At 34.4% G+C, this 18,230-nt stretch overlaps 1 protein-coding gene and 1 pseudogene across 5 annotated transcripts; one reads left to right on the top strand and one right to left on the bottom strand.

Annotated features, from left to right (window-relative positions):
* Positions 1,068-4,154, top strand: LOC107619685 (annotated as a pseudogene).
* On the bottom strand, positions 5,193-9,371 carry LOC107618806 (probable serine/threonine-protein kinase WNK9). Of its 5 annotated transcripts, XM_021111221.1 has the most exons (9): positions 9,060-9,366; positions 8,897-8,930; positions 8,413-8,571; positions 8,244-8,281; positions 7,850-8,077; positions 7,532-7,752; positions 7,203-7,360; positions 6,668-7,109; positions 5,193-6,530 (listed from the first exon to the last, which is right to left on the bottom strand). In XM_021111221.1, the coding sequence occupies exons 3-9, from the start codon at positions 8,491-8,493 to the stop codon at positions 5,533-5,535; spliced, it is 2,166 nt and encodes a 721-aa protein (XP_020966880.1). In that variant the 5' UTR covers positions 8,494-8,571; positions 8,897-8,930; positions 9,060-9,366; the 3' UTR covers positions 5,193-5,532. The 5 variants fall into 5 exon arrangements, with proteins under 5 accessions (XP_020966880.1, XP_020966881.1, XP_020966882.1 ...); XM_021111222.1 differs by lacking the exon at positions 8,244-8,281 and having other exon boundaries at positions 9,060-9,371; XM_021111223.1 differs by lacking the exons at positions 8,244-8,281; positions 8,413-8,571 and having other exon boundaries at positions 9,060-9,364.

Below are 18,230 nucleotides of genomic sequence, written 5' to 3'. Positions count from 1 at the left end.
AACGTTTTGTAACGTTGATGATGATTTTAATAACAAAAAAAGGTCGGGGACGATTTTGATTTTCACCCCAGACCTTAGGGACGATTTCAGTACTTAACCCTTATTATTAATACACTGGTGTAACTAAGTGTCAAGTAAGGCTGGAAGTGAGTCAAGCCAGCTCGAGCATGAGTCAGTTCGAGCTCGACTCATTAATAGCTCGATAAGTTGAACTCGTGAGTTGGTGAGCCAAATTTGAGCTTGAAATTAAACTCATAAATTAAATGAGTCGAGTTTGAGTTTGGATAAGTTCAGCTCATTAACTCATGCGTTAGCTCGATTATATATATAATATTAAAAATATAGATTAAATACATATAAGATATGTGTATTAATATATACATATGGTGAGTTCTATGGTGTAGAAGTAGTTGATAGATAGACAATATATAAAATTTATCTTTTTTTAATATTTTTTAATATATATAAGTTATAATTTATTGATATAGAATTATAGATTATGTTCCTATTATTTGAGTAAGCTCGTGAACTTTCGTTGAGTCGAACTTGAGTTTACGAAATAGGCTCGATTGTTAATGAGTCGAGCCGTGAGCCAAGCTTAATTTTCGTAAGTCGAATTTGAGTTTAGTCTAACTCGACTCAACTCGGCTCACTTTTAATCCTAGTGCCAAATTTTTTTTTTTTTAGTTATGGGAAAATTTAGATTGTAGCCTAAATTAATATCAGAAAATGTGAATATATATTAGATTCAGAGAAAATAATTCATTACCACGTCATATATGACTTTAATTTAATAAAATTGTGACGCAAGTTAAAGTTAGTTTAGAAACTAAGTAAGGATCCGTTTAGATAGGTTCATAAGTGACTTTTTTTTTTTTAATTTTTAACTTATGAAAAGGTGTATATTAATGTTGGGTACAATTTTTAAAACAAAATTGCAACTTTCTAAAAAGTTATTTTGATACTCATAATAAAAAACTTTTTATCACTTTTTTCTTAAAATAAGTACTTTTAGAATTAAAAAACTAAACACAAAATAACTTATTTATAAGCTACTTTTATAAACTGCTCACTTTGTGTTGATGGATATCACAAAACCTCCCTGCACTACTTCTTATGCTTCCCATTCCGATTTATACGCCGATGTTCTCCAATCCGCTATCAAATTCAGAGACCCTTTTGTCGGAAGATCCGTTGATGCTCGAATCATCAAACACGGCCTTCACTTGGGTGTCCTCTTGATGAACAATCTCCTCAATTTTTATGCTAAAGCTGGTTCCTTCTCTGATGTTCACCGCGTGTTCGCTGAAATGCCGCTGAAGACCATTTTCTCCTGGAACACCATTCTGTCAGCTTATGCCAAAAGGGGGAACTTGGAAGCTGCACAGCGAGTGTTTGATGAAGTTCCTGAACCCGATCCGTTTCCTAGACTTCCATGATAGTGGGGTATAACATGTTGGGTCGTTTTGATAATGCCATTCATATGTTTCTCAGGATGATTTTATGTGGAGTGTCGCCAATCCAGTTCACATTCACCAATGTTCTTGCTTCATGTGTTGCAACTGAAGCACTGGATATTGGTAGAAAGGTTCACTCTTTCATTGAAAAACTTGGATTGTCCAGTGTTGTTCCTGTGGCCAATTCACTTCTTAACATGTATGCAAAGTCAAGTGATTCAATAATGGTGAAGGTTGTGTTTGACCGGATGAGGCTAAAAGACAAATTAACTTGGAATACTATGATTTCGATGCATATGCATTTTGGTCAACTTGACCTTGGACTTGCCCTTTTTCAGGAAATGACTGATCCAGACATTGTCTCTTGGAATTCAATCATTACAGGATATACTCATCAAGGACATGATGTCAAAGCCCTTGAAAGTTTTTCGCTTATGCTTAACAATTCATCTTCAAAGCCAGATAAGTACACCTTGGGAAGTATTCTGTCAGCTTGTGCCAATCTTGAAAATTTGAAACTTGGGAAACAAATCCATGCATACATGGTAAGAGCTAATATAGACATATCTGGAGCCGTGAGAAATGCTCTGATCTTAATGTATGCAAAGTCTGGTGGCACTGAGATTGCTCATAGGATTGTAGATATTACAGGTATCTCAAATCTTGATGTTATAGCATTCACATCACTGCTAGATGGCTTTATCAAAATTGGGGATATAAACCCAGCAAGAGATATATTTGACTCATTAGAATTTTGAGATGTAGTTGCATGGACAGCCATGATTGTAGGTTATGCACAGAATGGTTTACTTAGCGACGCTTTGGATCTCTTCAGGAAAATGGTTAGAGAAGGTCCAAAGCCAAACAACTATACTTTAGCAGCGGTTTTAAGTGTCTTTTCAAGCTTGGCTTCTCTTGATCACGGTAAGCAGCTTCATGCAACTACCATAATATTGCAAGAAGCATCATCAATTTCTGTTGGTAATGCTTTAATTACCATGTATTCAAGATCAGGAAGCATCAGAGATGCAAGGAAAGTATTCAAACAGATATGCTCTAACAAGAATAAATTGACTTGGACTTGCATGATTATAGCTCTAGCTCAACATGGTCTTGGAAAAGATGCCGTAGAACTGTTCGACACTATGCTGAAACTTGACATAGAGCCTGACCAAATTACTTATGTTGGTGTCTTGTCTGCTTGTTCGCATGTGGGATTGGTACAACAGGGTAAGAGTTACTTTAGTTTAATGAAAAATGTTCATCACATTGAACCCACCTCTAGCCATTATGCTTGCATGATTGACCTGCTTGGGCGTGCTGGATTGCTTGAAGAAGCATATCATTTTATAAAAAACATGCCTGTTGAACCAGATGTTATAGCTTGGGATTCACTTTTGGCTTCTTGCAGGGTTCATAAAAATGTGGATTTAGCTAAAGTGGCAGCTGAAAATTTGCTTCTTCTTGATCCCAACAATAGTGGGGCTTACTCAGCACTTGCTAATACGCTTTCAGCTTGTGGAAGATGGAAAGATGCTGCTATGATTAGGAAATCAATGAAGGACAGAGCAGTAAAGAAGGAACAAGGAATCAGCTGGGTTCAAATCCAGAACAAGGTCCATATTTTTTGGAGTTGAAGATGGGCTTCATCCACAAAGAGATGCAATATATAGAATGATTTCAAAAATATGGATGGAGATAAAGAAAATGGGCTTTATTCCAGACACTGATTCTGTCTTGCATGATCTAGACCAGGAAGTGAAGGAACAAATCCTTAGACACCATAGCGAAAAACTCGCTATTGCATTTGCTTTGTTAAATACTCCAGGATATGCCACACTAAGGATAATGAAGAACCTTAGAGTCTGCAATGACTGTCATTCCGCCATAAAATATATCTCTAAGCTTGTCGGTAGAAAAATTATTGTAAGAGACTCCACACGTTTTCATCATTTCAAAGATGGTTCATGTTCATGTCAGGATTACTGGAAGAAGAAACAGTGGAATTTCATGAAGAATCCGCCTAGAACTGATGAGTAATTTACAAGTATATTAAACTGAAAATATATAAATGTACACAGGAGCTTAAAATCATTCACCTTTTTAGATGAGTTTGCCTGAGGTCTGACTTCAAGTGGACGCGCGCTAGAATGCTTCTGAGTCAATCAAATTGTGTTCTTGTTCATGCCTGTCACAGATATCTTGCAGTTGAGGTCTAATCTTACCAAATTGGAGGCGGCACATTTTCTATAACCCTGGATTTGAATCAATCAGTTCAGATAATTCGGTGGTCTCTCTTTACCTGGTCTGCTTTGGTTCATAGTACCCACACCTATTTTAATTGACTTTCAATTTCTTGCATCTGATTCATAGGCCTGAGGGAAATGATTTTTCATTTTTTATTTTTTTGGGGTATATTGATGACAGTTAATCATTGTATTACTCATAGTGGCTTAAGGGAAATGTATCCTATAGGAATAGGAATGTAGTTTGTAGCAAGATTAATAACATTAAGACGAGCATAAAATATGTAGGTGTGATGCTCTGTCGATAGTATATCTGTAAAGCACAGAGTAATAAGTAATATGTAAGATGGAAATTTACAAGAACATAATTGACAGAAGTTGCTGATTTTATGTGTTATTTGTGTTATTCATTGGGAATAATGAATATATGTCCATGGTAGTTTTAATAAAAGCTTGGAAGATATATCCGTTAAGCAACGTAATTTTGCTTAAAATCATGGACAAGTCAATATGTTATTTTAGACAATGATGGATCCGCTATGCCGGTGTTGATAGTACGTAGCTTTTGCTTTTTGCTTTCCAACTAGCAACTGCCTAATCTCTATTATATTTACCGTTCAATTCACTTGTAAAGTGCCATTACTTTAAAGTTGAGTTATAAAAGTATTCGTCTACGTGTATAAATTATGATGCATTTCTTCTTTCATTCGTGTACATGGCCGTAACCTTTTATATCTTCCTCTTATCCTATAATGCCATGCCAAATTGAAGTCTTTTAATGGTAAAAATGGTGGACACCATACCCTGTCTCTCCAGCATGTGCATTAATGACAACAGATAATCATCCAAGAATAACAGTGCCATCACATTATTTTTCATTGTTGCTGATGTGTTATACATGGTTAATTCTATAAATAATCTTGACTTGTCTCATTCAGGTGTCTTTTTCTTTAAGATCTAAATTGAGAGTTTGAACCTCCTTCATCACCACTGTTACATTTTTCTGTATTTTGCTTATTGTATTCATATTTATGTCTAATTTTGATATAAAAATAGTTACATGGCTCATTTATAAAGTGGCCATTTAATGGATAGGGACCTAACCTATTTATACCTTAGAACTTTCTATTATATTAATGTGTGTATGTATATATACCCTACCAAGTTGGCCACTAGTTATATGCAGCAGCAAAACTACATGGCCGTTGTTATGTTTGTGTGTTCATATTTTGTAGAAGGGTGAACAAGCATCACACAAATTTGTTGCTTTGTCCTTTGAAACCGCCCCACAATGTTTGTCAGAGGGGTCATCTGATCTTTGGCGTTATCCATCAAAATGGAGAATAGTAGGTAGGTGTTGGTCAAGCTACCTTTGTGCATGCATATATAAAAATCTAAGATATTTTTCCCCTGCATTCTAGATAAGGTATGCATACAACTCACACTGGGGAAAATTAAAAAGTAACAAGAAAGAAGAAAAATATGAATGTATAAGAACTTGTATTATATCAAATAGAGCATTTTATGAACCAAGCATACAAGAAAGCATTTCACAACAATAGCATCTCATAAGTAGGTACCTCTAACTAGGAGATGGAGTTGCAACACAAGGGGAAGATTTTGCTTACATTAATGTGATTGTGTTAATCTGTGTATGATTTACATCTGACTCTTTTTCATAACATGTCAAGTTCGAAGTGATTTTCATAGAGAAAAGGGTGCCTAGAACTACGTACACTAAGTTATATCTGGGTTTTCTTTAATTTTACTTACAATGATGCCCCATTTAATGATGAGAAAACTATGGAAACTTGAGTGGTTTGGAGATTCTAGACATCTACTGCATCAACAGGAAGAGAAGTGGCCCTGTAAAGAGACTGTGGAAGCAAAGCTCCTGCAAAGAAATCCTTGGCTGTGATCATTTGTTCTGGACTGTTAGCCTCACTTGTCTCATCACCATTTTGAACCATTTGATCAGCCAAACTTGTGCACTTCTCAGCATCAACAAGAAAATTGTTACCACAAACCATAGGCCTCAGCAATGGTTTCTTGTCCTGTAACTTCGAGTGGGATGTAGCTGATAGCTCTAATTTTTCGGTGTCAAATTTTGGTTTACTCCCTAGTTGCTGGTCTCTAAGCTCTCTTAACTGCATCTGGTACTTAGCTTTTAGCCATCTCAGTTCTTGTCTAATTTCATTCTCATAGTCCAGAAGAACACAATCCGACGAAGGAATAGAAGGTAGCTTTCTAGCATTGAGATCACTTTGGTCATCCACATCAATAGTTCTTCCATCATCCTTGATGGTTGATTGATTTGATGTCTCATTAGACTTGTCATCACATTGTATGTCTTTTAACTCTTCAGAACACAAGTCTGGTTCATCGCGCTGCGCCCAGATATCAGTACAACGAATGCCTTTGGGTTGGTATGATGGATCTTGTGCACCTTCTGTAGCACAGTTTTCAGACCCTTCAACTTGATAAGTAATCTCCTCGAATCTGCCATGAACTGCTGCGCATCCGTTCTTAGAACAATGGAAAAATTGCAGATTCTTGGCACATGGATTATCTGATGATGCATAATCAAATAAAGAACCGTTTCTAGCACAATTGTGGCAGAAATTTTCACTTTCACATTGTAAACTTTCCTCTATTCTGGGTCCCCTTTTCCACTCAGGGACCAAGTTTGCAATTTCATTATCTATCATATCTGCTAACTTTGTTACATCTTGGTCAGTTATGTCAAGTTCAGCTATCATTTCAGAAGCAACGCTCAATGCAGTATCAGTCTCGGTGTCAAACGGGAAATAGATGTTTCGAACTCGACCTATGTAGAAGACATTGTTAATATGGCTTGTTTAGTAACTAACTACTGAGTAACCAAGGAGAATTAAAGAGCAACAGAATATGGAATCATCAAAGACTGAAAATGTTGAAGAAGGAAATAACAAGGGAAATGCCAACCTTCCTTATCTGCTATTCTGATTCTCAGAAAGATGCCATCATCTTCTCTTCTCCTACCTTTAATTGAGGCGTCGAATTCAGCTAATTTTTCGTCCTCCTCACAATCAAAGAGATCTATTTCACTTGTTTCAAAATCATCTTGGTGATAATCCAGTTCAGATACAGGTCCATAACCACCAGGATTATCGGTGGAGCCACTCATTAAGGTGGTGTTGCTGCTATGAATTCCATTAAGAGACTGTCTAATTATTGGGGTTACTTCAAAGCAGTCTCTTTGATATTGGAATGGTTTCAAGTCATATCCATAATCATCAAGTTGGAGAAAAGGGTCCTCCAATAGTTCCTTTGCTGAAAGTCTGAGGGACACAGTTGCTAAGCATTTCTCTACGAATTGCCGAACCTCGGGATCATTTACTTTGTAAAGAGCCTCTGGCATTTTCCCCTGAAAAATATGCATTCCTGTTAGTAATTTGGACAAATATAATGAAACCAAATTGCAAAAATAATCATGGCCAAAGAAAGAAATAGTTCTTACAGAGGAAACTTTCTTGTAAATTTGAGCAGGATGGTTGCATTCACTGTAAGGATATTCAAAGGTGACCATCTCCAACATGCACATTCCAAAAGAGTATATGTCAACCAATTCATTGTAATCCTCTTCATATACTTCAGGAGCCATAAACTCAGGTGTGCCTAAATGAAGTAAAACAATGAAGAGAAATAAGCCATGCTAACAAACTCATAAAATATGCTGAGAACATCATAAAATTCATCTGAATAGTTAATTGTGGAAAAAGGCATAACATGTGTATTTGATCATTGTGACAATAAAAAATAAAGGCTAATTTCATGTTGTTGTCTCACCAACACAGCGAGCGGCATTAGATTTGCGAAGAATTGCAGCAAGGCCAAGATCCCCAATTTTAACTTCTCCTTGGTTGCCATTGATGAAAATGTTATCACACTTGAGATCTCTGTGGATCACAGGAGGGTCATGGCTGTGTAGATAGAGAAGCCCTTCCAAAACCTGCCTGCACCAATGCTTAACAGCTCTGATGTTAACCCTTCTGTGTTTAAGCCTGTACCTGCAGTTTGTAAAGGCCAAGATCAAGAAGCTGAAATGACATGCAAATGAAACCAAGCATTGAAGGTAAGATATAACACAAAATGGATAAGGCTTACTGTCTTAGAGTCCCAGAAGTGAACATCTCAGTGACAAAATTTATGTGTCTGTTGGTAGTATCAACCCAGGAAGTGTAGAACTTCATGATGTTCTTGTGTTTCAATGTCTTGAGAAGATGAATTTCACAGTATAATCTCTCAAGGTCTTCTGGATTCTGCAGAAAGTCGTAAAGCTTCACTTGGTTCCATGCAACTTCTATCCCTTCATACTCATCAAATGCTCTATAACTGCAACAAATGGACATGACCTCATATTAAAAACAAAAATCTCATTTTGGTGGCACCCCACAATTTTTGCAAAAAGAAGAAAATCTAAAAGAAATTGAAGATTTCGCTTTGAAAATTTTGAGGTGGCTCTGCTGAAAAACAAGATAATAAAGGATATGGTGCATACACTGTCTTGGAAGCTCCTTTACCAAGAATTTCATTATACTGTCAAAACATGGAATTCAAAACCAGTAATCAAAATAAGTCCCTTGATAGCATAATAATGTGTAAATTACTTTGAAAAAAAAAAAAAAAAACCAAAATCTGAAGAGTTGTATAAAGTGTATTGTATATACTCTTCCATATCTTCCACTAGGATCAACTTCCACAAATTCAGAGTACTCTGCCTCTGCCTCAGCACTTGCACCACCATTCATGCTTTGCTTCTTAATATCTATATGCTATTTTCTTTTGTTTTTTTATTGATTTGCACTCCACAAAGCCTTTTATTTGCTTTTATGTGAGCACAAAGATAAAGAACAACAGAAAAAGATTTTAAAAAGCAGAAAAAAGAAAAAGGTATTAGTTTTGTCAATGCATATGGAATATGGAAGGAAGAATCAGATGAAACCAAACTAAACTAAACAAAACTTTGATAACTAATTTTTGGTATTCCGTGACGCTAGCTAGAGAGAACAAAGAGAAAGAGAGAGAATGTGTTTGTGTGCCTAGGAAGTTCCATCAAAAAGACAAAGTGAAATGAAGTTAATTGCCAACAAGTGCCAACTAAACTACCCTGGAATACAAGGCAAAGATTTTCACAAGGTTGGAGAGTGATACCTCAGTCATACCTCTAATCTACCACCACGCTTTCCTGCATAAATATTATGTATTCTATAAATATTTATAATATTTTAATAAAAAATAATTTTATTTAAAATGAATTTAACCATATAAATATTGTTATAGTAGGCATGTGATTTAAGAACATGTAATTGATCACCATAAAGAAGCTGACAAAACACACTCTCCTTTTCTTCCATCTCATCACGAGCTGTAAAACCATAATCACTCTCTGAGTCTAACAGGTTGCACTTCATGGGCCAACCAAAGTTTTAAGCTTTTCTTGTTAAACAAATAATTTATGTGGTGTTCAGGGTGTTTGTATCACAAAGGAGTGAAATTTGGGTCATTTGCATTTATGGCATGGGAAGAGGTTGCTTTGCATCACAAATGTTCTATCTACTTGGGACTATGGTGGTCTTATTATTAGAGTTTCTTTCTTAGTAAGATGTAAGACTATTAATACATAGTTGCTTTAATATAAATAATAATAAGATTACAATCCAAATATATTTTTCTTCCTAAGTTATTCTCCTTTCCAAAAAACCTTATCATTTTAAAGAGTTTAGATCACTAGTTAGCACTTAGCAGCAATCTAATATGTTTAAAAATTGAGTTGTTAGTTTCATCTATGTACTCTCCCTTAAATAGGTTGTGTCCTTTTCAGAGTTGTGTACTGCATAGGACAGGTAGCCTACAAATTTTTGGTGTTAGGGACCACGGACCACAGATGATGAGGATTAGAGTGGAGAAATAATTGGTTAACAAGTAAGTAGGGTGGATCAACTTGGTGGGCCCCAATGTGGAGTAGGGGACCACTCATACTCCTATTCCATTCTAGACCCTCTACCCTAACGTGCATGCTTGGAACTTGCAAGATTTTTGCAACTCAATTGCTTTGTTTCACACCTCATATTTTACTTTTGGTTTTTGGAGCAATACCTTATCAAGTTTAATTAGGATATAGGATTTTTTTTCTTTTCTAGTTTTGATAAGAATTTAATTTTGATTCATTGTAAAACGTTTTATACTATTATCCAATTTTATTTGTTTTTTCGGATGACTATTTATGTGATCAAAATAACTATTTTGATTGACGTATCGTTATATATAAAACTGTATTATTCTATTTTATATTCGTAGTGCATCAAAATTATTTTTTTTTTATAATAAAAAACCAGCACTTGGATAAATAAGCATGCATGCCTCTGCCTCAGGATATATACCAAACAAGTGACCTAAAATTTTGATGTATGTGCATTTCTTTGTAACAGATGTTGGTATAATATATGGCTATATGCATAGCACATGCTGCCCCAACTGGCTTTTAGTGGTTTCCATCATTGAGAGGCCGGTGGCAGATAAGGCAAAAGGGTTGGTTTGGTATTCTATTGTTTCTATTGTGCCTTAGCTTGCCACATTTTGCAGCTTATAGGAACCAGAATCTTCCTTTTCTGACAACCATTTTGTATGTCTTTCGGTGTGTATTTTGTTGGAATAAAAATAATAAATAAAAGATATCAGAAAGTAAGACCTGATCCATGATAAAGCTTTTTGTACCATTCAATAAGCCTGGAAAATATATACTTCATCATTTAATAGCATTGATATATAAGAAACTAGAAAAGGTTTCGGTTTAATTGAATTGAATTGAATTGAATTAAATTGAATTGTGATGTATATCAACATTAGTCAATAATATTCAGTATACCATCACTATCTGTTAATTTAGGCCTTTTCTTCTTTTGCTTGCTTGCTGTAAATGATTGTCTAAAATCCCAAAGCTTCTTGCTTGTGTCTAGCTTAATTGGTTGATGAGCCTGTTAAACTCATACATACATGCTTCAATAACTTAATTAAGCATTGTATATAGATTCCTTAGAGTTATGTTTGTAAACTTTTTTTAGCTCTTTCACATAGCTTTTCACATCTTTCCTTTTTGCTACTGTCATTGTCTTGGCCCTAAAGATATGTTTGGTGTACTTTTGAAATGTGGTGAGAGGCAATAAGAAATTAAATGAGCTTTCAACATAATTACTAATTAAACATGAGAAGGAAGGAAAGAAGTATTAAGTAACCTAATAAAGGTGATAACTTTTTTTGGTTATACCCCACACGCCAAGCACTAATCCGTCGCGGATCTGAGCTCTATTTAAGAGTTTGTCAGAATTCAAACCCCCGACACTTGTTTAAATAGATAAGTGAGCTAATCAGTCGACCAATCCCAAGTTGGTTACTAAAGGTGATAATTGTTTTAGTTGTTTAAACATTATGACTCAGATTCGATTTTTAAAGTAAATTCAGACGAGACTGAAAATTAGTTGTTGACTCTCTCAATTTTCAAATACTAGAAAGTTTACACTTAGTACCCTAAAAAAAACTTATAAGTTCATTTAATAATTGCACAAAAATTAAATAATCCTCATGCATTGTCTGGTCTTTTGGATCAAACACCTTCATCATAAAAGATTTAATAAGCGATAAACGATAGAACAAAAGACAATAATAGAAAGTCGTGTAATATGAGTAATAGTAGTAATACTATAATCAAAGTGTCCAAAAATCCAAAGTTATGTTTGTCTTGATGATTTATTATTTATATTATAGTGATCCAATAAACGATTTCCAGGTGCAAAGTGTGTCTGTCCAAAACAAGAGGCTACAGAGAAGTTCAATTCCAATTTTCTTTCTTTTTCAAAATTCCATTTAATAATAAGCCACATTGTATTGATTCTTTTAATCCCCTAATCTTGTGTTTGTCATTAGGCTTGAAGACAAAACAAATAAATAAATATTCGACAGTGTCTGCATCATTGCATGTGAAATTCTCAATTTTCTGTCTACTCTTTTTCACTGAATCCTTTTTCCTCGGAAGGACTTGAAACCTGGCTTCTCATATAATATCGAATTTGTTTACAGGCACGAGATGAGATATTGACATAGACATTGTGTACCGAGACACTGAATAGTAAACCATATTTCAAGTCATGGTCACCTTGCATCAAACAACAACAAAAATTAGTCACACATCCTTCAAGAATGTGATGACCATCATTATTGGACAACATAACTAACATGATCATGATCATCTAAATTCATTGCATGATGAAATTTAACATGATGCAGGACATATAGCAGTTTGTTACAATTTTCTATATGTTTCCCTTCAATAAAAATATTTTATACAGTCGTGCAATCATATCCGATCCGTTCTTTTAGATGACCATTCACGCGATCAATGTGAAAGGTAGTTATTTTTGCTGATGTGACATTACGTAATTAGATGCACGTGTAAAACTACTTTTCACTAACAGTGCATTAAAATTAAATTCTTAGGTTAGAGTATCTTATAGTTAGTGGCAGAGTTAAGATTGTTGAAGGTTGCTTACTTGTTAGTCCTTTGGCGTCTTGAAGAAATGGTTTAACTCAGGATGTAGAAGCTAAAATTTTAGGTCATAGCATCTTATTACATAAAAAGAATAAGGTAACTTTGCTTTCATCAAAGTATTAAGAACTTGAGATGTTCTAAATATCCTTCAATTTTAGTAATGTGTTTTAAGCTAAAATGTTCTAAACAACACATAATTGTCACAAAAGTATATTTAATTGTCTCATGTGTCGCTTAAAAAAGTTGTAACTATTGATTTCCTATTGGAAAACATGGGTCACATGACTAAAAATAATTCTAATATCAGCATATCACACCTCTTCCACCACCTTTTCATAGGTTGAGATTACATTTTCTCTGCAGATTACTTTGTTTTGCAGAAAGCGATTTCAACTACCAAATAAATAATCTAGCCCCTAGGGGTGTACATGGCCCGGCCCGGCCCAAAAATCCGGCCCAACTCCGAACACTTTATGGGCTATTTTGGTATGATTTCACCGGGTTTAAGGTCGGGTAAGGGTCTCAAAAACAGATCCGGTCATTATTTTCGGTCGGGTTCGGGCCATGGCTCGGGTCACCCGAAGTCAGCCCGGTGGCCCGGTCATCATACACAATTAATATTTTGTGTTATTAGTGATGGATGATGGCTATTCTTATGTGGAATTTAAGAATCGTAAACTTTAATATTTTGTGTTATTAGTTATTATAAGACTATAAGTTAATATTTTATGTTTAAAATGCATAAGATTTTAGACTAATGCATAATATTGTGTTATTTATATTGATTTAAATATTTAGTGTTATTAGACAATATTAATATTGATTATGATTATGCTTTAATTTTAGAGAAGAGTTGGTTCTTGTTATATTTTTCTAAGTGAATTTTACCATGTCAAATAATGGTTGAAGTCTTAGAAATTTAGATATTTTCACATGCTAGCTTATAAGAAGGTGTCAAGGTAATGTAATGTTAACGGCCCGGTTTTCACCCGGTTTTTACCCGGTATAATCGTGGCCCGAAAGTGTATAGGTTTCATCGGGTCTAGGGCCGGGTTCGAATCTAATAAATAGGTCCAGTATATATTTCGAGCCGGGTCTGAGTCACATCAAACCCGGTTTTACCCGACCCATGCACACCCCTACTAGCCCCTAGTAGTTTGGTTACTATGGCATATACATGTCAATGTGACTGCTTCAATGCCTCCATAATAGTCTAATATCTTATTTTTATGTAATTTAAATACCCAAGTTACTTTCATTGGTCAACTTCAACGAGGGAAATAGAAGGAACAAACTACCATCTCAGCAACTTTAAAATAGACATAATAACAATAACTAACATCATTCAGAGAGAAAAAGAAAAGAAGTTGTATAAGAACATAGTAGATCCTTTAAGAACAAAATTGAAAGAGAATCAAACCATTCTGCTTTGATGCTACAAAAGTTATTAAAAGAAAGAAGTGAAAAATAAAATAGTCTCTTTATGTTATATGAACATTAATTATAAATATTTTTATGTACATTAGGAGCAGCCGCTTCTGAATGTGTGTGATGCTATGTTCCCATGGCTTTTTATTTTTTGGATGGCAAAGAAGGGGAATGTGATTCCACTAGTATAGACCAAAGGACATGCACATCTTCATACTGACAAGATTTGACATCTTCATACAGAATGTAAATCCCTCTTCCTGCAATGTTATTAGGAGAAGAAACCATGAGATAAACAATGTAAACCAGCATCATGAAGAGAGAACTAACTAAACATAATGAGAATGCATACTCTTGTTTTGATTCGAATTCAACCGAAACCAGAGCTTCTTCAAGGGAGAGAGGAGGGATTGAAGCCACCCCATTTGGTTAAAAACTAGTTGTGACTCATTCAGAGGAAGCAAACTCAATGAGAGAGAGGGGGTAAGATAGATAAAGATCAGAGAGCAGAGACCCTCTAACCTTCTTTTGCTTAGACAAGGGTGAAACTAGTATATATTGAATTAACATTGTTGTTGCAGGTACAGTGTCCCTTTCAAACATTTTCTCCCTTATGGCATAAGAACAATAAGACCAATAACATGTGGATCATCACCACAGAATAGAAGCATCTATTGGTATCCATTTCACCTTTCCTAGTTGACTTGTTCCTCAAGAAAACCATGGTTTTCACCAAGGTGCTAAAAGGCACTCTCCTCTTGCATTTGAAGCAAGTATATGCCTCTCTTTTTAAGAGCATCTACCACAAGCCTCTGCTTCCATGTGAGTCCACCTGTTCCACAAGGTTGCCTTATAAGACTGCTAAATTTCACTCACTCACTCACATGTTTCAATCTATTCCCATCACTCACTTCACTTACCTTAGTTTCAAAACTTGTTACATGAATAACCAAGTTACTAAACCCCTAAACCTTAGCATTCTCAAAAGTTCCTTAGAGCAAATTTATTCATTCTATTTATAACTATTTTTAATAGGGCTGCACATAGATCGGATAATATCCGCATATCCGCGATAATTATCCACATCCGATCCGACTTTTGCGGATATTATCCGATCCGCACTATGATAGGATCGGATTCAGCAGTGATATCCGCCGATCTGATCCGCAAATCCGCATATCCGCACATCACATATAAATAGCATAGTTTAATAAAGTAAACTTTAAGGTGATATGAATTTTAGTGTGTTATTTTATGAATTTTATGATATTTTGTTTTTAGTTTTTTATGTTGTATTTTAACTTAGAATAATTAAACTTAAATCTTGTGTTATTATTTTGTTTTTATTATTCAAGAGAACTATTATTGATAATATTTTAGGAGTAAATAGGCTTAAATAGATAAAAAATAAATTTTCTGGATATTTTTTTGTCAAAACAGCCAAATAGAATCTTAAAATAATTTTTTTGAGTTACGTGGATATATCCGATATCCAATCCGATCCGCAAGTATGCAGATCGGATCGGATCGGATCCGGCCTAAAAAAATACAAATATCGTATCCGATCCGATCCAATGAATTCAGTGCGGATCGAATAGAATTTTAGGTTATATCCAATCCGTGTGCGGCCCTAATTTTTAAGGCATGAATTAGTAAATGCACTATAAAATAATACTAATATCAATGCTCACTTTTATATCCAGCAATGTCTAATCCCTTTGGTTTGTTACCACATGAAAAATTTTGGGATACGGAAAAGGTCTGAATATATATGTCACAAAAATAAACTTTACATTGATACTTAAATATGACCTACCAATAAAAGATTAAAATTTTATATGAATTCCCACACCTATTCAATACAATCTCACCTAACACTCTTTGTTGGACAAAACGTTGAAAAAATCACTACAGAAAGAAGCATTCTATCCTACACAATTGAAATTTCGACTTTTAAGTTTTTTTTTTCCTTTTTTCAAAAATGAAAGAGAGAATTTTTTTATTTTATTTGAATTGCTTAGAGAAATTTAATGTTGCAGAAAATCTTTGATTAAACAATGGTCTACTCTTCTAGTTGATAGTAAAATAATCTACAAATTACTCCTGGAACAAAATCTAGATATAACTAAATTATATTAAATTTTCAAATGAGAAGGGATTCATTTATCTTAATACTGACACAAAAAGATTTTTACTTGATTTATCTTTTTTTTTTCCAGCTCACTCGTCCGCTTAACTAAGTGTCGTGAGTTCGAACCCCGCCTTGTGTATGCAGCAATTCATTGGCCAGTGGTAGACTCTTAAATGGAGCTTAGATCCGCGACAGATTAGTCCTTAACCTGTCGGGTTAGGGGATACCGTTTGGGTAAACTTGATTTATCTTTCTTTTTTTTTTTGCACTAGGGTATCCATCAGGCCGGAAGCCCAATGACTAATCCCTCGGGTACTGCAGAGGTAAAGTGGGCGACCCTCCCAAGCAAGCAAGCTCCATTCCCATCCTCCAATAAATATCGAACCCGGGAGAGATGGTTAAGGGACACAGACCCTCATCCATCTCTGCCAACTTACGTTGGTAACTTGATTTATCTTTTACTTTCTTTTTTTAGGACCTGGGCTATACCCAATACTTTTTTTATACACTCTTTTTCTGATAAGCTAGTAAACCCCCCAAAAATGTAGCCCAAGAATGTACTTTAGGGCTTAAAGTTTTAAGCCCAGTTATCTATGTGGGCTTAAAGTTTGAAGCCCATTATCCATGTCCAACTCAATCCCCCCCCCCTCCCCCCAAAAAAAGAAAAAAGAAATTAAAGTATCACAAATACAGAAATACTTAATTTAATTGTATATTCAACTAGTGACAATCCATCATCACCATGCATGCAACATACGTAGGAGCTCTCAGCGATTTCTATACTGATTCTGTTAAATAACATATACTCAAAATAAAATGAATTAACTTTAGAGCATTAAAACTTATATAAAGCAAAAATTCATATGATTATTTTTACCTTAGGATTAGGAGATAAATGCAGATGCTACACTTCATTCGTAGTAGGATATGCCAAATTAGAGACAAGATACAATTATTGGATGAGTAATGATGAATTAGATGTATCTCTGAAATTTGAACTTGCTAGCTAGAAACAGATATTCACAAAGTAATTATTGCCTTTTGCCCACACAATAGTCTCCTCTACGTCGTTTCTTGAAGGATAATTGATCCTTGTGTTGACTAGAAAGGGTTACAACAGTCATATGTATATTTGTCTTTTGGGATGATGGTTTCAACCAATAAATAATGAAAAAGTTCAACTCAATTATTAATTAATGGAAAAATTAATCAATTGCAAAGTTAGTTATGAGGGGATTCAAATCATTCAATCACCTTTATTTAGTCCTCAATATATTAATATTAGTAGTTATATTGCTAATACACCTTTTAAATATCATATTGAATCGCAAACATATATATCCAGTTTACTCTTACAATTGATAGTAGTTAGATTGACCAATATTAAATTATTTAGATTGGTTGAATAGTTAATTTATTGATTCTTTTAAATAACTAACAAAAATTAAAATTTTACGATCTTATATAAATAATAATTCATTAACTAACTATGAAATACGGATACTTTGTTGAGTTACCATATCTGCGTGTTCAACACATTTCGAACACAATACTTACCGGTATTCGTCCGATACACATATCAGTCGTATCCAACCGTGTTTTAATAAAAAAAATAAAATAAAATAAAATTTTTTTGGACACACTAAATTCTTTTTTTGTCAAAACAGCCAAATAGAATCTTAAAATAATTTTTTTGAGTTACGTGGATATATCCGATATCCAATCCGATCCGCAAGTATGCAGATCGGATCGGATCGGATCCGGCCTAAAAAAATACAAATATCGTATCCGATCCGATCCAATGAATTCAGTGCGGATCGAATAGAATTTTAGGTTATATCCAATCCGTGTGCGGCCCTAATTTTTAAGGCATGAATTAGTAAATGCACTATAAAATAATACTAATATCAATGCTCACTTTTATATCCAGCAATGTCTAATCCCTTTGGTTTGTTACCACATGAAAAATTTTGGGATACGGAAAAGGTCTGAATATATATGTCACAAAAATAAACTTTACATTGATACTTAAATATGACCTACCAATAAAAGATTAAAATTTTATATGAATTCCCACACCTATTCAATACAATCTCACCTAACACTCTTTGTTGGACAAAACGTTGAAAAAATCACTACAGAAAGAAGCATTCTATCCTACACAATTGAAATTTCGACTTTTAAGTTTTTTTTTTCCTTTTTTCAAAAATGAAAGAGAGAATTTTTTTATTTTATTTGAATTGCTTAGAGAAATTTAATGTTGCAGAAAATCTTTGATTAAACAATGGTCTACTCTTCTAGTTGATAGTAAAATAATCTACAAATTACTCCTGGAACAAAATCTAGATATAACTAAATTATATTAAATTTTCAAATGAGAAGGG

This window comes from Arachis ipaensis, chromosome B09 (assembly GCF_000816755.2).
Source record: "Arachis ipaensis cultivar K30076 chromosome B09, Araip1.1, whole genome shotgun sequence".
NCBI lineage: Eukaryota > Viridiplantae > Streptophyta > Magnoliopsida > Fabales > Fabaceae > Arachis > Arachis ipaensis.
This window is presented reverse-complemented; position numbering and strand designations above follow the sequence as displayed.